Genomic DNA, 26,899 nt, shown 5'->3' on the forward strand with positions numbered 1-26,899 from the left:
GATTTGTGGGATATCCCGGCCATTATGGCAAACTCCTGGGTATGAGGAACGAGGATGTAAGTATTAAGTTCTCCCTCTATGAATAAATATATTGTGGTTTACTGAGCATGTAAATATGAAGATGAAGAAATCATATCTGATGTATTATAAGCGTTTCATGAAGTCTCCATAGGGTGTATAATAACCTAGAATTACTTTGTTCTCTTTGGTGGATCCAAATATCATTTATGTCTGGAAGAACAGACTAATGTCAAAGGTAAACTTAGGTATTTTCAACATAACAAAAGGGAAGACAAGTTTGGGATTCGTTATACTGAGTGCTTGGGCGTCCCAACAACGGGACTTGGAGTCATTTGGAGCCCCATGGGCCTAATTCATCAAGCTGCGATGGTTGCATGCTATAGAGAGTACTATTATCAATTATAAGAACTCCTAGAAATACACACCTGACTAGCACATCTATCTGAGCTTGTTGGACATCCCATTCCAATACCATAGCCAATATGGAGTCCCCAAACCAACACCACCCCCCACCACCACTTTGTTACTGTAACATCTCCCACTCTTCTCGGAAGACTTTTCACACAATTTTAGAGGGTGTCTTTAGGAATTTCTGCCCATTTGTAAAGGGCAAGTACTGACTTTGGATAAGAAGACTTGTCTTAAAATTTAGGTTCCAAGTCATCCCAAAGGTTTTCAGTAGGGTTGGTCAGGTACTGATGTTTGATGAGATGACCTGTCTCGAAACTGAGGTTCCAAGCCATCTCAAAGATGTTCAGTAGGTTTGAGGCCAGAAACTGTTTTTGGATGAGAAGACCTGTCTTTCAAATAAGGTTCCAAGCCACCCCAAAGGTGTTCAGTAGAGTTTAGGTCAGGTGCTGATGTTAGATGAGAAGAACTGTCTTGAAATTGAGGTTCCAAGTCATCCCCAAAGGTGTTCAGTAAGACTGAGGTCAAGTGCTGATGATGGAAGAAAAGAACCTTTTTGAAATTGAGGTTCCAAGTCATCCCAAAGGTGTTCAATAGGGTTGAGGTCAGGTGCTGATGTTGGGTGAGAAGACCTGTCTCGAAAATGAGGTTCCATATCATCCCAAAGATTTTCAATAGGGTCGAGGTTAGGTACTGATGCCGGATGAGATGACCTGTCTTGAAACTGAGGTTCCAAGCCATTTCAAAGATGTTCAGTAGGTTTGAGGCCAGAAACTGTTTTTGGATGAGAAGACCTGTCTTTCAAATAAGGTTCCAAGCCATCCCAAAGGTGTTCAGTAGAGTTTAGGTCAAGTGCTGATGTTGGATGAGAAGAACTGTCTTGAAACTGAGGTTCCAAGTCATCCCCAAAGGTGTTCAGTAAGACTGAGGTCAAGTGCTGATGTTGGAAGAGAACTGTTTTGAAATTTTGGTTCCAAGTCATCCCAAAGTTGTTTAATAGGGTTGAGGTCAGGTGCTGATGTTGGGTGAGAAGACCTGTCTCGAAAATGAGGTTCCATGTCATCCTAAAGGTGTTCAATAGGGTTGAGGTTAGGTACTGATGTCGGATGAGATGACCTGTCTTGAAATTTAAGTTCCAAGCCATCTCCAAGATGTTCAGTAGGTCAGAAACAGATTTTGAATGAGAAGACCTGTCTTGAAATTAAGGTTTCAAGCCATCCCAAATGTGTTCAGTAGTGTTGAGGTCAGGTGCTGATGTTAGATGGGAAGAATTGTCTCAAAATTAAGCTTCCAAGCCATCCCAAAAGTGTTCAGTAGGGTTGAAGCCTGGGTACTGATGTTGGAGGAGAGGACTGGTCTCGAAATTGAGGTTCCAAGCCATCTCAAAGGTGTTCAGTAGGGTTGTAGCCCGGGTACTGATGTTGGAAGAGAGGACTGGTCTCGAAATTGAGGTTCCAAGCCATCTCAAAGGTGTTCAGTAGGGTTGAAATCAGGGCTTTGTGCATGACACCCGAGTTCCTCCACACCAAACTCTTTATGGAGCTGGCTTTGTACACGGGGGGGGGGGCACAGTTATGCTGGAACAGAAAAGGGTCTTCACCAAAATGTTACCACAAGGCTGGAAGTTATTTTAACGTAACAAAACTGAGTTCATTTTTATGACCCCCTATTGTCCTTGAACTGTGGGTATTCAGAAAGCAATAAATGTCTGATCTTGTAATGCGCTAAGCTGTATTATTTAAACAAAACAATGTAAGACCACCTGGTCACCTCTTAGCCAAAGATCATTCCCCCTCACATAGAGGGCTTTACATCTTGGATGAATAATTTGCACTCTGTGTTTTTCTCTTCTACGTCCCCCTGCAGTGCGGTCCAGGCGGCTGCCTTATAGAACTGGCCCAACAGCTCTTCATTATAATGGTCGGAAAGCAGATTGTCAGCAATATCCAGGAGTTTCTGATCCCGTAAGTGATAAAGTCAGATTACTAATGAACATTAAAGTATAAATGACATATACTGTATGATGGGAGGACACCTAATCATTTGCACCCGTTCCTTTTTAATGTTATTGGGCCATAGAGTGATTGAAAGTGATGAAAACGGATCGGTTTTGGTGGTCATGGAGATGGGGAATGGAGCTACAAGTGGTGGGGCTGGTCTATGTCTGAGTCCATTCCAAGCACTTATGTTGTATACAGTTTTAGTTGAGTCGCTAAAGGTTGGCCTAGGAGATGAAGCTCCATCTTCTGGATCAAGAACAAGGGGCCAGAGATTTTTTTACAGGGCATTCTAGTGTACACAACACAACAACTTGAAATAAAATGCATCAAAGCCAAGATTTTAGGATGACAAAAAAAAACATTTTTTAGATGGGTTCCCTGTATGTTCAGACCTCCTATGCCAACTAGTAGTATCTTCAGGTCTTTGAAGATGAAATTAATGGAAGTTCATTGTGGACCCTGAAACCAAACAAGTCATGGTTTGATGAAAAAAAGTATAACCACCACCACTGAAGGTCTCAAAAAGGAAATTTCAAGTAAGGTTCATAAAATGGGCATAAAGTTAGAAGACTTTACCCTGATCCATAACTTGGGGTGGTGTCCAACCTTCTGACCCTCATTATACAGTAGATGATGTTTTCGGCACTGCATATAATGTATATGTGGTTAATACACAATGTACAATCTGTTAGCCTTCTGCTTTCTCTGGCAGAAAGTTGAAGTCATGGCGGCAGAGACGGCAGATGGCCAAGGTCCGCGGAACGCAGATCTCTGAGGAACCCCAGCGATGGGAGGAAGACTATGAACTCATTGAGTGTGAGGGGCTCTTTGAGGAGTACCTGGAGATGGGTGAGTGACCTGCTGGGGTAAATGTCAGTATTCTACACCTCCAGAAATTCTAGATAGACTACATGGACCCTACAAAGACTTGTCTAAATACCAAATCCACTTCAGATGTATCCTGTGTACACACTAGGACAGTGATGGAGAAGCTTGGCACCCCGGATGTTTTGGAACTACATTTCCCGTGATGCTCAACTACACTTCAGAGTGCATGAGCATCATGGGAAACGTAGTTCCAAAACATCTGGAGTGCCAAGGTTCCCCATCACTGCTCTAGGAGGTGTCTGGTGGATGCTCCACTAAGGGCTTATTAAAGGACCCCTCCATGTTCCCTTACATATGGTGCACTGTAAACACACACAATACTGATCCTACGTTTTCAGGGTCTGAAACTCATGTTGCAGGTTGAGCAGGAGGAAAAACACCCCAAACATTACATTTCACCATCAAAAATACACTCCCTTCCCCCTATCAATACCCCCCGTGTGGTTAGCTTAGTTTTGAATCAAAATTGGGACAACTCTTCTGTTATTCAGAGATTCAAATGTATCCAAATTTTTGAATTACAATAGTAATGATAATGAATATAAACAAACCCAAAAAAATCAAACAAAATTTTGTCCGAAATTCGAATCAAATTGAATTTGAATTGACTTTAAAAACAAGAATAAAATAAAACAGATTAGAAAATAAAGAATTGACTTTGAAAACAAGAATAAAATAAAACAGAATAGAAAATAAAGGAGTAAAACGGAATAGAATAGGATTGAAAATAAAATAATAGAATAGAAAGGAATAGAGTTAACCAGAACAAAGCGGAATAGAAAATAAAGGAATAGAATAGAATAGAAAATAATAGAATGGAAAAGAAAATAATAGAATAGAAAAGAAGAGAGTAAAACAGAACAGAATAGAAAAGAATAATACAGAATAGAAAATAGCAGAATAGAATAGAAAATAGAATAAAACAGAACAGGTCCTGTTACTTGCCGAGAGGAAGGCGAAAGTGATGTCACTGAGACAGCGTAGTGTGGAGTGAGAGCTGCTGCTGATCGGACCCCCCCCCCCCCCCACCGAGACCGAAAGGCAGTGGCTGGTGACCCGGGGGGGCCAAGAAGCGGATCACGAGAGGCAGCGGCAGTGGGTTACCAAGGGACCAGGAGCGGCAGCAGGGGATCAAGTGCAGCGGGAGTGACAGCATAGAAATAGGAAACACAAGGGTAATACAAGGACACTGAATTTCAAAAGAGCCAATTTCCCTAAACTGCGCTCTTTGTTAGACGATATAAAATGGGATAAAATCCTGGGAACAAAGAACACGGAGGAAAAATGGGAGTGCTTTAGGAACATACTAAATAAAGGTATTGGCCAGTGCATTCCAATGGGGAATACATTTAAAAGATCTAAAATAAACCCTGGGTGATTAAAGTCCAACATAAAAATGCATATAAAATCTAAAGAAAAGGCCTTCAAAACATACAAGGCTGAGGGGTCATTGGCAGCATTCCAACACTACAAAGAATGCAATAAGTATCCAAATCAGCAATATCACTACAAAAGTGCCAAGTGCTCAAAAATCTTTTAAAAGGTGCCTAGTGTTTGATACTCCTCCACCCATTGGTAAAAGGTGCCACTCACCAGAAGGCTACGGGCCTCTACGACCCAACTTGCTTTTCTATTAATCCAAGAGATGCTGATTTGGATACTGTTATGGACTTTTATTACCTGTTTTTAATTGATCTTATATTGGTTTTTTGAAAGTTTTATTAATTGAATGATGATTATATTATTTATTCACATATCATCCTTCAGCGCCTAGCACTTTGTTATTTATTATCATACAGCACCTTAAATTTATTCCAGAATAAGTTCATTTTCTGAATTTTGTTGAAATGAATTAAAAAAAATTGGCTCAAATTCTAAAACGAAACTAAATGAATTCTCAAAATGAAAGAAATGAATTTAACTAAACAAAATTATTTAAATAACGAAACAAATGTTTTTGTTCTGCACACATCTCTTTATTATTTTAGCCAGAGAAGACAACAAACTAACATAAATGAAATACAAAACAATAAATGGAATGAATAGAATTGTTATGAATAGAGATCTTAGGGCAGGGAAAGAGAAGCGATGAGACCCTCTAAAGCGGGGGGTGGGAGGGTCATGATATGCCGTCTACGCCACTCCATCCTGTCTCTTCTCCTTAGTCATCCAGTTTGGCTTCATCACCATCTTTGTGGCCGCATTCCCACTGGCTCCGCTTTTCGCTCTGCTCAATAACTGGGTGGAAATTCGCCTGGACGCCCAGAAGTTCGTGTGCGAATATCGGCGCCCCGTGGCGGAGCGGGCTCAACATATCGGCGTCTGGTTCCATATCCTGGAGGCTCTGGCCCAACTCTCCGTCATTGTCAATGTGAGTGAGGAAAACTCTTCTATGGTGCCATATTCCGCTGCCCCTCTTCTAGGCCGGTGTTCTGACGAAAATTCCAACTCACCAAAATCTCCGACCACGTCACTTCCGGTGAGTCTCCAGCAGCAATAATTGGAGATTTCCACCGCTTGGTGTTTTCACAGACCACTGGCAGTCTATACACTACGACTACGTTATACTGAGTAGACATTGTTAGTCTGCCCACTAGTTGTCGCCGCCATGGAGGCGGCCATGTTGTTGGTTAGTAGCAGACGGACTAACAATGTCCACTTGTTATAATGTGTAGTGTATACGCTGTCAGTGGTCTATGAAAACACCAACTGGTCTCCAATTATTGCTGCTGGAGAGTCACCGGATGTGACGTAGTTGGAGATTTTGGCAAGTTGGATTTTTTGGCAGAACACCGAATCTTTCAAATAATTAACTACTGATAACCAAAAGCTTTTTTATTGCTTTTAAATTTATATCAGGGTTTGACTAGTATAGTTGATTATTTTAGTGAGTTTGCAATTTTTTTTTTTTTTTTTTTAATGCAAGCAACCTAAATACATGAATGTGACTTGGTATCAGCCTCTTGCACAGCACAGCTCAGACTGGAAGAGGGAGAAGCTGCATCAGGAGCCAAGGGGAATGCTGATAGAAGGAGAGTTCAGAGCTTATCAGGCTGCTGTTTCTCCTTTCACTGTCCAATCACAGGCAGGGGGGAGGGACAAGACCTGTAAGTATTACTTAACAACAGCTGAGAAAAGTCAGGTCTTGAGCTGCGTGATAGAGCTGTGTAAATCTCAGGACTGGATAGACAGACCTTCAATTATTTCAGCCCCCATATAGGTATTTAAATTTGTGTTTTAAGCTGTTTGCCAGGATTCAGGTTTAAACCAACCCTTATGTGGGTGAGTCACCGTCTCTCTGCTTATTCTCAGGCTTTCCTCATTGCCTTCACCTCCGACTTTCTCCCGCGCCTCCTCTACCAGTACGAATATGACAGCAACTTGGACGGCTACCTGAACTTCACGCTGTCCTACTCCCCGCACAGCTACGTGTCCGCCAACCACACCCTGTGCAGGTGAGAAGCGCCATTCCTTACATACAGGGTGGTAGAAGACACGCCATTGGTGAACTTACAGTATCTCACAAAAGTAAGTACACCCCTCACATTTTTGTAAATATTTTATTCTATCTTTTCATGTGACATCACTGAAGAAATGACACTTTGCTACAATGTAAAGTAGTGAGTGTACAGCTTGTATAACAGTGTAAATTTACTGTCCCCTCAAAATAACTCAACACACAGCCATTAATGTCTAAACTGCTGGCAGCAAAAGTGAGTACAAATTGGGCCCAATTAGCCATTTTCCCTCCCCGGTGTCATGTGACTCGTTAGTGTTACAAGGTCTCAGGTGTGAATGGGGGGCAGGTGTGTTAAATTTGGTGTTATCGCTCTCACTCTCTCATATTGGTCACTGGAAGAACAACATGGCACCTCATGGCAAAGAACTCTCTGAGGATCTGAAAAAAATAATTGTTGCTCTACATAAAGATGGCCGAGGCTATAAGAAGATTGCCAAGACCCTTAAACTCAGCTGCAGCACGGTGGCCAAGACCATACACCGGTTTAACAGGACAGGTTCCACTTAGAACAGGTCTCGCCAAAGAAGTTGAGTGCACGTGCTCAGCGTCATATCCAGAGGTTGTCTTTGGGAAATAGACGTATGAGTGCTGCCAGTATTGCTGCAGAGGTTGAAGGGGTGGGGGAGGGGTCAGCATGTCAGTGCTCAGACCATACGCCGCACACTGCATCATATTGGTCTGCATGGCTGTCATCCCAGAAGGAAGCCTCTTCTAAAGATGATGCACAAGAAATCCTGCAAACAGTTTGCTGAAGACAAGCAGACTAAGGACATGGATTACTGGAACCATCTCCTGTGCTCTGATGAGACCAAGATAAACTTATTTGGTGTCAGATGGTGTCAGGCGTGTGTGGGGGCAACCAGGTGAGGAGTACAAAGACAAGTGTGTCTTCCTACAGTCAAGCATGGTGGTGGAAGTGTCATGGTCTGGGGCTGCATGAGTGCTGCCAGGACTGGAGAGCTACAGTTCATTGAGGGAACCATGAATGCCAACATGTACTGTGACATACTGAAGCAGAGCATGATCCCCTCCCTTCAGAGACTGGGCCGCAGGGCAGTATTCCAACATAACGACCCCAAACACACCTCCAAGATGACCACTGCCTTGCTAAAGAAGCTGAGGGTAAAGGTGATGGACTGGCCAAGCATGTCTCCAGACCTAAACCCTATTGAGCATCTGTGGGACTCCTCAAACAGAAGGTGGAGGAGGGGAAGGTCTCTAACATCCACCAGCTCTGTGATGTCATCATGGAGGAGGGGAAGAGGACTCCAGTGACAACCTGTGAAGCTCTGGTGAACTCCATGCCCAAGAGGGTTAAGGCAGTGCTGGAAAATAATGGCGGCCACACAAAATATTGACACTTTGGGCCCAATTTGGACATTGTCACTTAATTGTGTAATTACTTTTGTTGCCAGCGGTTTAGACATTAATGGCTGTGTGTTGAGTTATTTTGAGGGGACAGTAAATTTACACTATTATACAAGCTGTACACTCACTACTTTACATTGTAGCAAAGTGTCATTTCTTCAGTGTTGTCACATGAAAAGATAAAATAAAATATTTACAAAAATGTGAGGGGTGTACTTACTTTTGTCAGATACTGTACCCCTGTAGCCAGAAACAATAGACCTCCCCAGGAGCATCAGCCCCCTCCTAAAACAATAGATCCCCCCTACAACAAAAGGTCCCCCAGCAACCAGAAACAATAAACCCCCAGCACCTCTTGCCATTTTATACATTCAATGCTGGGGGTGAAAATACTCCCTGGGAACAATAAGGTAAAGATCCATCCCAAGACATGGAATAGAATTTCCCCGTCCAACTCCAGCCAAAGGTTTCCATTTGATTTTAGAGAGCCATAGATTGGATCTCTCTCTGGCTTATATCTCTGTCTGTGTCCCCATAAAAACAAGTTCCCCCCAGGGGGTCATTGGAAAAAGAAGGGGCATTAATCTGTCCACTAAAAACAATGTATCTTTTCTACACATTGTTCTCATTTCTGTCCCCTCTAGGTCAGTGATAATCGGGATGGGGGGGGGTGGGGGTTGATCTGCTGTACGTATCCGGTAGTGGATGTTTGGGGGAATCGGGGACACCCCGGGGTCAGAGTTCACCCCATCTCTGTGTATGGTGTAGGTACAAAGCCTTCCGGGATGAAGACGGTAGATACACTCTCTTCTATTGGAAGCTTCTGGCCGTCCGGTTGGGGTTCATCATCGCCTTTGAGGTGAGTGAATGAGTGCCAAAAAATCATGTTATTGATCTGAGAATGGAGGAGCAGAGCATCATGGGAGTGAAGACCAGACGCTGAGGTACGAGGAATGGCTTATGTTCAAACATATCCACACCGATCGTTGTGGGAAGGAACGCAGACATCGCTGCATTGTATATAACATGCGTTACCTCTTGTGGTGAAGTCATAATGATCCCTCAGTGCTTTTTATTTTAACACATTGGGATCAATAAACATTCCCCAGGAGAATATTTGGTATAATTTACTACAGCACCTGCAGTTTACAACTTTCAGTTCTGCTGGCTCCTGCTCTCTCTGTGCCGCTTTCCTGAACTTCCAGTTTTCACAGGAAAGAGTTAACAGTGCGCAGTGTCTGTCTGAGGTCAGTCTGCTGGTTTGGAAAAGAGATCAGGGAGAAGGAGGCAGGGGGAGGGTAAGGGGGAGAAGGAGGAGGGAAAGGTAAGGGGGAGGAGAAGGAGGGTAAGGTAAGGGGGAGGAGGAGCAGGGGAGAGAAGGGTTTGGAAAGAGGGAGGAGGATCAGGATCAGGGGAGAGAAAGGGGGAGGAGCATGGAAAGGTACAAGAGAAGAGGAGGAGGGGAAGGTAAGGAGGATGAGGAGGGAGGAGGAGCATTAGCACAACATAATGCACATACGCTAATTTGTTAACATACGCTGTGGTAAAGTGCAGAAAAAGGTCTTATTGTAACATTGTTTCAGTTTGTTCAGATATATAGCAAAAATGTTACAACTGACTGAAAAACCATCAAACTGGACTGACATCTGTAACCCAGGATTGTATGATGTGTGGCGCCCTCAGTATTTGGAAGATGTGGTGGGCCTGTGAATTTCGGTCTAATGATTATGCAGATTGTCCTGATATATTTCCATGTCCCCCCTCCCCCAGCACGTGGTGTTCTTCAGTCTGCGCTGCATTGATTGGATGGTCCCGGACATCCCGGAGTCGGTGGAGATCAAAGTGAAGCGGGAGCGGTACCTGGCCAAGCAGGCACTGGCCGACAACCAGGAGGTTCTGCTGACGGTGAGTCCGGCTTCCAGCTCCCCAGGTCAGTCAGCGGCACGGTTGGTGTTGTGCGTTGCATGTCGCCGTCTTGTGACAGTGCGGTGTCTCGTGGTGTCGTGTCACTGTGCTGTGCTGGATGTTGTACAGGACCGGACCGCACCGCCCTCATACCTCAGAAAACTCCGCCCTCCGCACCCACCAGGTAACGCTGCCCTCCGCACCCACCAGGTAACACCTCCCTCCGCACCCACCAGGTAACGCCACCCCCCGCACCCACCAGGTAATGCCACCCTCCGCACCCACCAGGTAACGCCACCCTCCGCACCCACCAGGTAACGCCTCCCTCCGCACCCACCAGGTAACGCCTCCCTCCGCACCCACCAGGTAACACCACCCTCCGCACCCACCAGGTAACGCCTCCCTCTGCACCCACCAGGTAACGCCTCCCTCTGTACCCACCAGGTAACGCCTCCCTCTGTACCCACCAGGTAACACCTCCCTCCGTACCCACCAGGTAACACCGCCCTCTGCACCCACCAGGTAACACCGCCCTCTGCACCCACCAGGTAATACAGTAGCTCAGCAGCAGTGATCCCCCTCCACACTGAATGTAAGAATGGGGAAAGCAGTTCATTCATTTATTTTTTTTTATTCAACAAACAAAAAACATGAACCCCGTATGGCCTGCTGAACATTAACCCTATCTGCAATATTAACCCGAATACCAATCTAATACTCACCCTAATACTAATAATAACCCTAACACTAACATAACCCTAACACTAACCCTAATACCTTCCTAAATCTAACTCTATCCCTAATTCTAATCCTAATACTAACCATATCCCTAACACTAACCCCATCCCTAATAACTACCTAACACTAACCCTATCCCTAATTCTGACCCTAACACTAACCCTATCCCTAATTCTGACCCTAACACTAGCCATATCCCTAATAATAACCCCAGCACTAGCCCTATCCCTAATTCTAATCCTAATACTAACCATAACACTAACCCTAATTCTTATCCTAACACTAACCCTAATTCTAATCCTAACATAACAGTATCCTAAATTCTAATCCTAACCATAACACTAACCCTAATTCTAATCCTAACACTAACCCTAATTCTAATCCTAACACTATCCCTAATTCTAATCGCAATACTAACCCTATCCCTAATTCTAATCCTAACACTAACCCTAATTCTAATCCTAACACTATCCCTAATTCTAATCGCAATACTAACCCTATCCCTAATTCTAATCCTAACACTAACCATAACACTAACCCTAATTCTAATCCTAATACTAACCTTATCCCTAATTCTAATCCTAATACTAACCCTATCCCTAATTCTAATCCTAATACTAACCTTATCCCTAATTCTAATCGTAATACTAACCCTATCCCTAATAACTACCTAACACAAACCCTATCCCTAATTCTGACCCTAACACTAACCATATCCCTAATAATAACCCTAACACTAATCCTATATCTATTTTTAAACCTAATACTAACACTAACCATATCTCTAATTCTAATCCTAATACTAAACATAACACTAACAATAACTCTAACACTAACCTTATCACTAATTCTAATCCTAATACTAAACCTATCCCTAAAAATACCATAACACTAACCCTGTCCCTAATGCTGACCCTAACACTAACCCCATCACTAATTCTAATACTAATACTAACCATAACCCTAACACTAACCCTATCCCTAATACTACCCTAATAACTACTCAACACTAACCATATCCCTAATAATAACCGTAATAATAACCCTATCTATCCCTAATTCTAATCCTAATACTAACCATAACACTAACCCTATCCTTAATTCTAATCCTAACCACCATAACCCTAACACTAATCCTATCTCTAATTTTAATCCTAATACTAACCATATCCCTAATACTAATCCTAATACTAACCATAACCCTAACACTAACCCTATCACTCATTCTAATCCTAATACTAACCCTATCACTAATTCTAATCCTAATACTAAACCTATCACTAATAATACCCTAACACTAAACCTAATTACTATCTAACACTAACCCTATCCCTAATTCGGATCCTAACACTAATCCCAATACTAACCATAATCCTAACACTAACCCTTTCCCTAATTCTGACCCTAACACTAACCCTATCCCTACTAATAACCCTAATTGAAGACTAGTACTCACCATAACATCAACTCTAACACTCCCCATTTTCTGATCAGCCCATCCCCCCACTCTTCACCCCCGGGACACTCGATGTGGAAGGTTGTTGTTTTGTTGTTAATAATAATAATGGTGATTAAAGTTAAAAAAAAAACAAACAAAATAAAACAAAATAAAACAAAAGTTTGAGAGCCCCTGCCCCATACACCCCCCCCCATCCCCTTTCATGTCCCCTTCCCAGTTGACTCCAATGTATTTGGCCATGATGTCCGGATTTTTGGTGCAGTGAGAACTCTCAGTGTTGCTCCTCCGTCCTCTTGCGGAAGCCGTGTCATTCCTGAGGCTCTCCCTGGCTCTTCTCAGTTAGTTGGCCATTCGGAGGAATTCTGAGACACAAATAGATTTCCATAAATTAGAAGCTGGGGAATCAGCGGACAATGGCGGCTCTCAGCCCCGGCGGCGGGGGTGGGGGAGGCAGCCTCGTGGGTTTCATTCTCGGATTTAATCCTTTTCTCACCGAAGACGCCAATCTGGAGCACTTTCCTGAAAAGCGTGGCGTTTGACATCGGCCGCCCCCGGTACTTGCCATCGCCGCACACAAAAGGCAGAATAAGAAGAGCTTTGTGTCGCGCCAAGTTTTCTGACTCTTTTGTGTCCCAAACATTCCCAAATTCCTGGGGGGGAGGGGTGCAGATCTCCCGGTGGGGTCGCCATCTATGCAGGATAAAAAAAATTGTCCGATGATTGCGACTGTATCAAACAATCAGCTGCCATATACACCCCTAAGTGGAAATGTCCAAATTGGGCCCAAAGTGTCAATATTTTGTGTGGCCGCCATTATTTTCCAGCACTGCCTTAACCCTCTTGGGCATGAAGTTCACTAGAGCTTCACAGGTTGTCACTGGAGTCCTCTTCCCCTCCTCCATGATGACATCACAGAGCTGGTGGATGTTAGAGACCTTCCCCTCCTCCACCTTCTGTTTGAGGATGCCCCACAGATGCTCAATAGGGTTTAGGTCTGGAGACATGCTTGGCCAGTCCATCACCTTTACCCTCAGCTTCTTTAGCAAGGCAGTGGTCATCTTGAAGCTGTGTTTGGGGTCGTTATGTTGGAATATTGCCCTGTGGCCCAGTCTCTGAAGGGAGGGGATCATGCTCTGCTTCAGTATGTCACAGTACATGTTGGCATTCATGGTTCCCTCAATGATCTGTAGCTCCCCAGTGCCGGCAGCACTCATGCAGCCCCAGACCATGGCACTCCCACCACCATGCTTGACTGTAGGAAGACACACTTGTCTTTGTACTCCTCACCTGGTTGCCCCCACACACGCCTGACACCATCTGACACCAAATAAGTTTATCTTGGTCTCATCAGAGCACAGGAGATGGTTCCAGTAATCCATGTCCTTAGTCTGCTTGTCTTCAGCAAACTGTTTGCTGGCTTTCTTGTGCATCATCTTTAGAAGAGGCTTCCTTCTGGGATGACAGCCATGCAGACCAATTTGATGCAGTGTGCGGCGTATGGTCTGAGCACTGACAGGCTGACCCCTCCCCCACCCCTTCAACCTCTGCAGCAATGCTGGTAGCACTCATACATCTATTTCCCAAAGACAACCTCTGGGTATGACGCTGAGCTTCTTGGCCTTGAGCGTCAACCATCTTGTTAAACCGCTGTATGATCTTGGCTACTGTGCTGCAGCTCAGTTTCAGGGTCTTGGCAATCTTCTTATAGCCTAGGCCATCTTCATGTAGAGCAACAATTCTTTTTTCAGATTTTCAGAGAGTTAAGGGTGTTATGTTGAACTTCCAGTGACCAGTATGAGAGAGTGAGAGCGATAACACCAAATTTAACACACCTGCCCCCCATTCACACCTGAGACCTTGTAACACTGAGTCACATGACACCGGGGAGGGAAAATGGCTAATTGGGCCCAATTTGGACATTGTCACTTAGGGGTGTACTGACTTTTGTTGCCAGCGGTTTAGACATTAATGGCTGTGTGTTGAGTTATTTTGAGGGGACAGTAAATTTACACTGTTATACAAGCTGTACACTCACTACTTTACATTGTAGCAAAGTCTGATTTCTTCAGTGTTGTCATATGAAAAGATAGAATGGGAGGGGTGTACTTACTTTTGTGAGATACTGTATGTGTAGAAGAAGAAACAAATGAGTGGTTGGTCCAGCCAGGAATGTGCTCACGTCTGGGGCGGCGTATGTGAGGCCAATGTGATCCTGTTCTCCGCTAAATCACACGCATGCAGGGGGGTATTTTTTTTTTAGGGCTCATGTAGACAGATTCCCATTTACCCCAATGGCGCGGTGCAGGGGACATGTCTGGGGCTGCATAAAACAAGAAATATCCACGCTCAGGAAAATAATATGAAAAGCAGCCACTTGATAACTGTGATACCAGTCAGGCAACTTTAAATAACATAAAAAGCAGCGCTAGAGTGTACTGAATGGGCAGTGACATAAAAAACATAAATGATACTCAAATCAGAGCAAACATATAAAAGATTTAAAAAAATATACATATGAAAAAATATATATGTGGAAAAAGTGTAACAAAAGTCCAATAAAGTGAAGAAATCTTCTATAAAGTGCAAACGTAAAGCTGAATAGGGATCACCGCCAGCAGCACCCTTCAACACGCCTCTTACCAGATCCATATGCGCACAGATTGTAGTGGTCAGACAGGCTCAGGCAGGCAGGTGGATGTGGATGGTCATCAAAGGTGAAGATGTTGGTAACAGGCATTGGATCTCATGTGAACTCGGAAATAAATCAATACAAGAGCTCCCATAGTGAAGTCCATTAAATAAAATGCAATGTTTATTAACAGGATGGCTACAATCACCTTTATGTTTAAGCTGATAAAAGCCCATATAATGTGTTGTAGGTTTGGAAACCCTTCTCTCACTTGCGGTTCGGCATGCGTGATGACGTAGCCTTAAAGCCACGCCCTACGCGTTTCATCAACAATGACATCTACGGGGGACGGGCCAGTGACCATGTCTGGGGCTGCGTTTCACCTGCTGTGCCTTCTTTCAGACACATTCGGCCCCATATAAATGCGGTGCAGTTGCAACTTAAGGGCAGCTTTTTCCTGCAATTTAAGGAGATTGAAAACACCGGCCTACATGCGCCCTGAGGCCCTGCTCGCATCTTGTGATATGAAATCGCGGGTAGAATTGCCATGATTGAGCCTGAGAGTGTGTGAAATGTCATTGGGTACAATTATTTTTTTAATGGTACCCCAAACGCGATGCGATTCTGCTGTAATCTGCTTAGCAAACAAAATAGCAAACAAAGAAAAAATAATCTAGCGTATACAATTGCGACACAAGTCATATTGTAATTGAATGTTATTTACCTTTTCTTTTCAATTGGCAGCCACTGTAATTTTCTGTAAAATGCAATATGGCCGCCTGGAGGCACTCTGTACACATAATGCGTACTGACCACACCCCCCAGAAACATTTCCTGCTTGTGTGATTGGCTCCCCAATTTTCCCAAGACACAAGTCAGATTTCTGGCATCCCCTGCAACAAAATGTTTTTTTTTATTGGTTATTATTAATAATAATATGTTTTTTTTTTTAGTTCAGGACCTATATATTATTATTATTCAGGATCTATATATTATTATTATTATTATTATTATTATTATTATTATTTAGGCTATATTTATTATTATTATTATTATGGATCCATATGTTATTTATTATTACTATTATTTTTATTTGTATTCAGGATCTATATATTATTATTATTATTCAGGATCTATATATTATTATTATTATTATTTAGGCTATATTTATTATTATTATGGATCCATATGTTATTTATTATTACTATTATTTTTATTTGTATTCAGGATCTATATATTATTATTATTATTTAATATCTATACAGTACTAATATTTTTCAGGATCTATATACTATTTATTATTATTCAGGATCTATATATTATTATTATTAATAATAATATTGTTTTTAATTCAGGATCTATATATTATTATTATTCAGGATCTATATACTATTATTTGTATTATTATTTAGGATCTATATATTATTATTATTATTTAGGATCTATATGTTTATTATTATTAATATTATTAGTATTACTAATATTATTATTTTTATTCAGGATCTATATATTATTATTTAGGATCTATATATTATTATTATTATTTAGGATCTATATGTTTATTATTATTAATATTATTAGTATTACTAATATTATTATTTTTATTCGGGATCTATATATTATTACTTAGGATCTATATATTAATATTCATTATTATTAATGTTATTGTTTAATTAATGATATTTATAATAATATTTTTTTAATTCAAGATTTATATATTATTATTATTATTTTTTTATTATTAATAATATTCTTACTTTTCTTTCATTAACACACAACTAATCTGACTTTGCTCTATTTCAGCAAGCAGCATTTCACCCTGCGGCCTGATGGACTGAGTTTGCGGTGACGTATGCGGCCAGCGGCCGAAGATTAGGCAATAGATGGGATTGGGTCGATAGTAATAGAGGGCGGAGCTATCTATAGACCGCGGATCTGAGTGGAGTCGCCCGCTGGGAGAGCGTGGAGGAGGGAATAAATATTCAATGTCTTCCTTGCAGAGCACAAACACCTTTGATGTCTTCCAATGACGGACTTTTATATATTGCACCAAAAACTTTAGAAACGCACGCTGCACCCCGGACCGGTACAGACTGGATGGGAATAATAACTTCATTACTGTTATTGAAGGGGACACAGACGCACAACGGATGTCATCAGCTGAGTCCTGATTGGACGATCACCACTGGAGGGAACTTTTTTGTTGAAGCACAGAACTAAAGCACAAAGGCCAGTGAAGGGTCTCTATTGCCCCCCCCCCCCCCCCATAGTTCACATTCCTCCCATTATATTAGCCCCCTCACCCCGTTCTCCTTCCTTGTCATTGGCAATGCTAAAAGACCCAAAATATAGAAAACACGCCTCCAGGCCAGCGACGTGTCAGACAGCATGTGCACAGGTGACCTTAGCTGAGCCCATATCATGTGACCTTCTCTAGCCAATAGAAAGTCAGTTGGAGAATCATGCACTACCAAATGGGGGCGCTGACACGCCTCCGCTCATATAGTGCTGGAGGTGTTTGCAAGATGGCTTAAAGTGGGGTTCCGGCCACATTTTACACTTCCCATCATGCATAACTTTTTTACATGCTAAAAACGATTTTTTTTCTTTTTTTTTTGGTTCCTTTGCCTTATTTTTTGCTGAAAAATCTCTTCACTTCCTCTTTATTAAGCCGCACCCACCTACATAATTTCCTGCTTTGCTCCTGGGAGGAGTGTCATCAATCCAAGGAGTCAATGGACATTCCGGCTCGTAGCAAGCTGTGGGACTCACTGCGCATGCGCGAGAACGGGAGGTGCATGCTGGGTAGCCAGCATGCGCGGAATCCCGGAAGAAGAACAGTGCGGCTTCAGATGCGCAGACTGCAGATGGGCGCGCTCTGTACAGGAGAAGAATAAAGTGAGACATGCTGCACAAAAAAACGGGGGGCAGTGTACAGGATATCTCAGTGTAAATGTACGAGCCCTGACTATACCGGGGGTGTTTTAAAAAAAAAAATAATAATAATAATTCAGCCGGAACTCCGCTTTAAAGTAAATGAGGAATTTATAGCGGCCGGAGCCCGGCCGGGGGAAGAGGAGATCAGAAAAGGGAAACGTATTGTTTTTTATAACGGCTTCATTCTCATTCTTTTTCTATGCAGTTACAGGTTTCCTAATGTAATAACTCCTCCCTGATAAAAGGGGCGGTCCTGTGACACCGTGTATAAAGAAAGCACAGCTAGACCCCCATCACTTCCTCTTCTAAGTCATAGGGGCCCGGTGTGGCCCTCAGACATTTTGCGGGTGCATGGTCTGGGCTTTATGCATGAGAAACGCCATCATTATTATGCTGGATGTATCTTCCTGTCTCTTTGTAATAATAATAATAAAGCACAAGTCTGTCCACGTTTCATGCCGAGGATTTCTGGGAAAATATTGATGATAATCGGGGCTTTTCTCTCAGAGCAGCAGAGGTATCAAACTACGGCCCTCCAGTTGTTCAGGAACTACAATTCCCATCATGCCTAGTCATGTCTGTGAATGTCAGAGTATTACAATGCCTCCTGGGATGTGTAGTTCTGCAACAGCTGGAGGGTCGTAGTTTGAGGATCCCTGTCTTAGAGAATAGGTGCAGGAACTCCTCCCCCTTCTGAGTTACCCCTTGTCTCCGCCCCCTACTTACCTCTGAGCACCGCCCCTTGCTCACACCCCTTCCCAACTCCCAGTACCGCCCCTTCCCACCTCCCAGTACCACCCCTTTTAGAGAGTACAGAACCAAGTATTATTTGTATGGAATTTGTTAATGATAACAATAAAAGTATAACAGATCCCATGCAGCCAGCAACAATAGATCCTTCTAGCAAATAATAGACCCCCCGGCAACAATAGACTCACGCCCAATAAAAATATACCTCCCCAGTAACAATAGATCCTTCCAGCAATAACACCCCCCAGCAACAATAGACCCACTCCCAATAACAATATACCTCCCCAGCAACAATAGATCCTTCCAACAATAACACCCCCCAGCAACAATAGACCCACTCCCAATAACAATACACCTCCCCAGCAACAATAGATCCTTCCAACAATAACATCCCCCCAGCAATAATAAATCTACTCGAAATAACAATATACCTCCCCAGTAACAAGAGATCCTTCCAGCAATAACAAATCCCCCAAGCAACAATAGACTCACTCCCAATAACAATATACCTCCCCAGCAACAATAGATACTTCCAACAATAACCCCCCCCCCCCAGCAACAACAGACCCACTCATATAATCAATATACCTTCTCAGCAGCAATAGATCCTTTCAGCAATAACAGATCCCCCAGCAACAATAGACCAACTCCCAATATCAATTACCTTCCCAGCAACAATAGATCCTTCCAACAATAAACCCCCTCAGCAAAAATAGACTCACTCCTAAAAACAACATACTTTCCCAGCAACAATAGATCCTTCCAGCAATAACAACCCCCCAATAGGCCCACTCCCAATGACGATATAACTCCTCAGTAATAGATCCTTCCAGCAACAATAGACCCATTCCCAATAACAATATACCTCCACAACCACAAAACATCCTTCCAGCAATAACAACCCCCCTTTCAGCAACAATAGACCCAATGTTAATAACAATGTACCTCCCACGCAACAATAGATCCTTCCAGCAATAACACCCCCCAGCAACAATAGACCCACTCCCAAAAACAATATACCCCCCAGCAACAATAGATCCTTCCAGCAATAACAACCCCCCAGCAACAATAGACCCACTCCCAATAACAATATACCTCCCCAGCAAATATAGATGCTTTCAGCAATAACAGATGCTACCCCCGCTCCTCCCCCAGCAACAATGGACCCACTCCCAACAACAATATACCTCCCCAGCAAAAATAGCCCATCTGCAATAAAATACTCCCCAGCAACAATAGACCCATCTCTCAACAGTAAATCCCTCCCAACAACAATTGACCCCCCTCCAGCAACAACAGACCTCACCAGAAACATTAGACCCCCTAACAAAAAAAAAAACTCCCCAGCATCAATAGACCCATCCCTCAAAAGCAGATCTCTCCTAACAACAATTGACACCCCCCAGCAACAATAGACCCCCCACCAGCAAATATGGACCAACCCAGCAACAATAGACCCCCTCCAACAAAATACTTCCCAGCATCAATAGACCTATCCCTTAACAGTAGATCCCTCCCAACAATAATTGACCGCCCTCCAGCAACAATAGATCCCCACCAGCAGTAATAGACCTCCCCAGAAAAAAATAAACCCCCTGCAACAATATACTCCCAAGCATCAATGGACCCCCTCCCTCAAAATCAGATCACTGCCAACAATTGACCCCTTTTTGCAACAATAGCCCTCCCCACCAGCAGTAATAGACCTCCAGCAACTAAATACTACCCAGCATCAATAGACCCCCCTCACTCAAATAAAAGTCCCTCCCAACATTTTCTGACCCCTCCAGCAACAATAGATCCCCCACCAGTAGTAATAGACCTCCCCAGAAACAATAGACCCCCTGCAACAAAATACCCCCCAGGATTAATAGACCGTCTCCAGCAACAACAGATCCCCCACTAGCAACAATAGACCTCCCCCAAATATAGATGAGGAACCACAACTCCCAGCATCCTGTGTAGCTGTCCATACTGGGAGTTGTTATCCCTCCAGGTCTGGGGCCAATGTGGATCTGAAGTTTATTTTTCTTTAGGTACGATAGATACAAATTTTAGGTAATTTTTTTATTTATTTTTTTTAATGGATATCCAATAAACTCAAATCTACATAAAAGTGATAATCACAAAAAAACTGGGCAGAGATATAGCTGAAACAATTCTGCCCCTGAACATTGGGGCCCCGGGCCCCTGCCTGGTGCGCCTCAGGTATACAAGGTAACAATGTAATATATTTCTGTATACTTTGTTCTTCTCTCTGGCCCGAGCTCAGTGAGAAGATTGCACAATGTCTGCAGATGGCTGCATGTCCCCCAAACACGCTGCTGACCTCAGGAACTCTCCCGGTTGTCAGATGTAATTACAAAATTTGTACCTGTGCAAGCAATAAAATTCTCATTCATAGCCGACGCCCAGGAACCCCCCGCAGGCAGATACAACCTGCAGCCATACGTGAAGCTAATCCAACCCCCCCCCCCCCCAACAAATTCCACCGGCTCTTCCCTGTGAGCAGAAATACCCCAATATATCCAATTACTGTACAATACATCTCTAGATGCAATATCATATAAGCCTATCTATATCAGCCTATCCAATCACTAGAGAACAGTGACATCACTGAGAATGCAGCCTATCCAATCACTAGAGAGCGGTGACATCACTGAGAATGCAGCCTATCCAATCACTAGAGAGCGGTGACATCTGTGAGAATGCAGCCTGTCCCTTCACTAGAGACCGGTGACAACACTGAGAATGGAGCCTATCCAATCACTAGAGACCGGTGACAACACTGAGAATGCAGCCTATCCATTCACTAGAGACCGGTGACAACACTGAGAATGCAGCCTATCCATTCACTAGAGACCGGTGACAACACTGAGAATGCAGCCTATCCATTCACTAGAGAGCGGTGACATCTCAGAGAATGCAGCTTAGCCAATCACTAGGGAGCGGTGACATCACCGAGAATGAAACCTATCCATTCACTAGAGAGCGGTGACATCACTGAGAATGCAGCCTATCCATTCACTAGAGAGCGGTGACATCACTGAGAACGCAGCCTATCCAATCACTAGAGAGCGGTGACATCACTGAGAACGCAGCCTATCCAATCACTAGAGAGCGGTGACATCACCGAGAATGAAACCTATCCATTCACTAGAGAGCGGTGACATCACTGAGAACGCAGCCTATCCAATCACTAGAGAGCGGTGACATCACCGAGAATGAAACCTATCCATTCACTAGAGAGCGGTGACATCACTGAGAATGCAGCCTATCCATTCACTAGAGAGCGGTGACATCACTGAGAACGCAGCCTATCCAATCACTAGAGAGCGGTGACATCACCGAGAATGAAACCTATCCATTCACTAGAGAGCGGTGACATCACTGAGAATGAAACCTATCCATTCACTAGAGAGCGGTGACATCACTGAGAATGCAGCCTATCCAATCACTAGAGAGCGATGACATCACTGAGAATGCAGCCTATCCAATCACTAGAGAGCGATGACATCACTGAGAATGCAGCCTATCCATTCACTAGAGACCGGTGACATCACTGAGAATGGAGCCTATCCATTCACTAGAGAGCGGTGACATCACTGAGAACGCAGCCTATCCAATCACTAGAGAGCGGTGACATCACTGAGAATGCAGCCTATCCATTCACTAGAGAGCAGTGACATCACTGAGAATGCAGCCTATCCATTCACTAGAGAGCGGTGACATCACTGAGAATGCAGCCTATCCATTCACTAGAGAGCGGTGACATCACTGAGAATGCAGCCTATCCATTCACTAGAGAGCGGTGACATCACTGAGAATGCAGCCTATCCATTCACTAGAGAGCGGTGACATCACTGAGAATGCAGCCTATCCATTCACTAGAGAGCGGTGACATCACTGAGAATGCAGCCTATCCATTCACTAGAGAGCGGTGACATCACTGAGAATGCAGCCTATCCTTTCACTAGAAAGCGATGACATCACTGAGAATGCAGCCTATCCATTCACTAGAGAGCGGTGACATCACTGAGAATGCAGCCTATCCATTCACTAGAGAGCGGTGACATCACTGAGAATGCAGCCTATCCTTTCACTAGAAAGCGATGACATCACTGAGAACGCAGCCTATCCATTCACTAGAGAGCGGTGACATCACTGAGAATGCAGCCTATCCATTCACTAGAGAGCGGTGACATCACTGAGAACGCAGCCTATCCTTTCACTAGAGAGCGGTGACATCACTGAGAACGCAGCCCTCTAAATAACTCTACATAATAGTTTTGCTGTGGTTGTGTCTGAGCCCTCCGGTTACATCCTGGCATTCATTGTCATGGTGGGCGGAGCGGCGGACGGATTTGTAACGGTGGAGGAATAAGACGGTAATCCTCGGCCCCTCTGACACGACTTATCCTGACACCCTGTCACACATTCTGGCCAATTTACGGCTTTTGATCTTGATACAAGCTGCATGGACAAGTTGGCACAAACAGGCTGTGACAGGGCCCCCGGGGGCCACGCTCCCCCCCTCCCCCCTGGAGATGTCATCCTGTCTGGGGAAGCTCTGTAATCAGAGAAATGATGTGTAGATGGAGGTAAACTCTACAATACACACACTATAACAGAGGTAGTAGATACATAGCCTGGACCCCCAGAGCCGGCGGTACCCCCAGTCACACAGAGTACCTCCGATAGAAATAAGTGACAACCCATCAACAGAATTCAATAATAAAACATCTGACTTTGTGTTCAGCCATTGCAGGCTGGGAAGGGCTGGGTGGAAAATCTCAGATTTGGCATTCAATGCGTTCCTTTCCAGGCCGTGCAATCACATGCGTTTAAAATTACAGAATGTGGTTGAGGTCCCGGCGTGCAATTCAATTTCCTACGCTGCGATTGTGAAACACATCAGAAGAACGCTCACATCTGTTTTGGATGTTCTCGCAGCCATTTTCCCCCTCCACTAGATGCAATCACATCACCCGATTGCACAGACTGCGCTCCGAATCCCCACCACACACATAATCAATATTATACAATCCGTTATTCAGTACAACTACAATAAAATCAAAGATCCTCCATCCAATCCATTCAGTGACGATGATTGATCAGATGAAGATTGATTGAGAGCCTTCCAAGGTGATCGGCTGTGGTGGAATGTTGGTAATCACTTCTAATTGATCGATTAAATATCTGTGTGTTTTGGGAGATCTGATCATAATTCAGATCAATGAAGTGATTGTTTTTGAGAGATCATTTACATTTTGGATACATTTGTATTTTCTTTCTTTTTTTTTAAAGTTACATTTTTATTATATTCTTACAATCAGGTTTGTAATCCAGAAATATCAGCGATTGTTTATAGATTATTGAATTGTGTCATCAGGCGGTGACATTAGGAGCGAAGGACGGGAAGATTGGTCAATGTTACCGAAACTGCGACTCAGGCGTTGGGATCGCAGTTTTATATTACTAACAGTTACAGAGATAATATTACATAGAGATCCAGTCACCCCTATGGTGATACTTTGTCTTTTCTATCGGCCCTCTCACACTGATGTGCCTAAAAATGCGCTTTGCGTTTTTCAAAAGCGAATTTCATGTTTTTAACGTGTTTTGAATGAGTTGTGGTCAAATTTAGTGCATTTAGGAGTTGGCACCCGCTGGCATCCTAACAACCAGTGACTCGTCTCGGCTGCCAGCTGGGGGAAAAGGTGGGATCTGGGACCCCTTTATTGTTAAAATCCCCCACCTGCTGACCCCCACAACCCTGGCCCAGTGGGTGTGGGACTTAGGCTGGCCAAAAACTGAGTGATTTTCTTCCCTGCAGCCACAGGTTGTAGAAAAGATAATTGGTTGATTCACACAGTCAATGATAATGTGAAAATCAAGCAATTTTCCACAGGATGCAGGAAAGAAAATCATCGCATCTATGGCCGGCTTTACCTCATCTTCTGACTTTCTCTCCCTCCCCCCTTCTCTTTCCCTCTACCCCTCTCTCCCCCCTTCCCCCCTCTCTTCCTCCCTCCCCAGTCTCTCTCCCCCTCTTTCCCTCCCTCCCCTTTCTCTCTCCCTCCCCTCTCTCTCTTCCTCCCCCTTTCCCTCTACCCCTCTCTCCCCTTCCCCCCTCTCTTCCTCCCTCCCCAGTCTCTCTCCCCCTCCCTCCCTCCCTCCCCTCTCTCTCCCCTTCCCCCCTCTCTTCCTCCCACCCCAGTCTCTCTCCCCCTCCCTCCCTCCCCTCTCTCTCTCCCTTCCCCCCTCTCTTCCTCCCTCCCCAGTCTCTCTCCCCTCTCTCTCCCTCCCTTCTCTTTCTCTCTACCCCTCTCCCCCCTCTCTCTTTCCCCCTCTTTCCCTCTCTCTCCCGGATCTCTCTCCCCAGTCTTTCTCTCCCTCCCTCCCCAGTCTTTATCTCCCCCCTCTCTCCCTCCCTCATCTCTCTCTTCCCCCTTTCTTTCTACCACCCTCTCTCTCTACCCCTCCCCCCTCTCTCTCTCCCCCTCTATCTCTCTCTGCCTCCTTCCCCTCTCTCTCCCTCCCTCCATCCCTCTCCAGTCTCTCTCTCCCTCCCTCCCCAGTCCCCTCTTTCTCCCCCTCTCTCTTTCTCTCTACGCCTCTCCCCCCTCTCTCTCTCCCTCCCTCCTTCCTCTTTCTCTCTCCCCCTTCCCAGTCTCTCTCTCTCCCCCTTCCCCTTCTCTCCCTCCCCTCTCTTTCTCTCCCCCTTCCCCCTCTATCCCTCCCTTCTCTTTCTCTCCCCCTCTCTCTTTCTCTCTACCCCTCTCCCCCCCCTCTCTCTCCCCCCTCTCCCTCCTTTCCCCCACTCCGTCTCTGCCTCTCCTCCCCTTCCCCCCTCCCAGTCTCTCTCCCCCCTCCTTTCCCTCTTTCTCTCTAACCCTCTCCCCCCCTCCCTTTCTTCCCTCCTCTCTTCTTCCCCAGTGTCTTTCTCCCCCCCCCCCCCCACAGAGCCATTGCGTTCTATTGGTGGGGGGGTTGCCACTTGCAATAATCTCATGTAAAATCCGGCAGGCTGCCTGCACTCAAGTTGATCGATCATGGGTACATTCAGCCTGCCCATACATGGTTCGAATCTAGGCAGGTTCCTGCTGAAGCAAGCGAGATTCGGAACATCTGTGGCCGGCTTTACTGAAAAGGTCCTTGTCTTCATCAACATGGGGAAAAGGTGCTTTGCTGGGAGAGGAGTTCCCCCATCAAAGTTACCATCCCTTGATGAGGACATGTGGCTTGGTATGGTCGAGGAGTGGGTGATGGTTCCTGGCCTGCAATGCATGGATACAAATCGCTCCATGTACAAAGAAATATTCTTAGATGTATTCTGATACTTTGTAACACGGCACAGGAGATGTGATCACAGAGACCTCGGGACACGGTGGATGACGCAGAACAGTCTTCAGTAACATTCATTGATAAACGTTCCAATTATTTGGGAGACAATGAGGAGTGAAGATGTAAAAAGTGATATAAAAGTGATAAATAATACATGAAAGTGAAAGTGAATGAAAGTGATACAAAAATGACAAATATATATTATTGCCGGATATACATTCCACAGAAAACGATGATTGTGATCTACTACAACCTTCATCTTCTCCTGTCATCGGTTATCAGACTTCATCTCCTAATAATCATGTTCAAGGATCTCCAGCCAAAACCTTTTCTGTGGATGGAGTAGTTAAGGCGGAACTAAACTCTCTCAATCCACTTTAACTATTTTTACCCCTTATACTGCTATAATTAGTAAACTGATAGGAAGGGAGATTATATTTACTTTTTTTAAACTTTTTTTTTTTTACATTTCTTCAGTTACTTCCTGGTTTCTGGCCTAGGCCAAAATGATGTCATACAGTGCCTTGCAAAAGTATTTGGCCCCCTTGAACTTTGCGACATTTTGCCACATTTCAGGCTTCAAGCATAAAGATATAAAACTGTAATTTTTTGTGAAGAATCAACAACAAGTGGGACACAATCATGAAGTGGAACAAAATTTATTGGATATTTCAAACTTTGTTAACAAATAAAAAACTGAAAAATTGGGCGTGCAAAATTATTCAGCCCCTTTACTTTCAGTGCAGCAAACTCTCTCCAGAAGTTCAGTGAGGATCTCTGAATGATCCAATGTTGACCTAAATGACTAATGATGATAAATAGAATCCACCTGTGTGTAATCAAGTCTCCGTATAAATGCACCTGCACTGTGATAGTCTCAGAGGTCAGTTTTAAGCGCAGAGAGCATCATGAAGAACAAGGAACACACC

General features: G+C 44.0%; 1 protein-coding gene across 2 annotated transcripts in view; it reads left to right on the plus strand.

The window, feature by feature from the left end:
- ANO7 (anoctamin 7) overlaps positions 1–17,066 on the plus strand; it is a 36,738-nt gene extending 19,672 nt beyond the window's left edge. The window contains exons 17-24 of one of the 2 annotated variants that reach the window (XM_082274098.1): positions 2–56; positions 2,296–2,393; positions 3,142–3,278; positions 5,483–5,688; positions 6,630–6,772; positions 8,974–9,064; positions 9,976–10,110; positions 16,740–17,066. In XM_082274098.1, the coding sequence (XP_082130224.1) occupies positions 2–56; positions 2,296–2,393; positions 3,142–3,278; positions 5,483–5,688; positions 6,630–6,772; positions 8,974–9,064; positions 9,976–10,110; positions 16,740–16,766 (892 nt within the window). In that variant the 3' untranslated portion in view covers positions 16,767–17,066. Of the gene's footprint in view, position 1; positions 57–2,295; positions 2,394–3,141; positions 3,279–5,482; positions 5,689–6,629; positions 6,773–8,973; positions 9,065–9,975; positions 10,136–16,739 lie in introns of both variants that reach the window. The other variant, XM_082274097.1, reaches the window with a different exon arrangement.
- Positions 17,067–26,899: the final 9,833 nt, after the last annotated feature.

Source organism: Pelophylax lessonae (assembly GCF_965119305.1).
Source record: "Pelophylax lessonae genome assembly, chromosome: 12".
NCBI classification, from domain to species: Eukaryota; Metazoa; Chordata; class Amphibia; order Anura; family Ranidae; genus Pelophylax; species Pelophylax lessonae.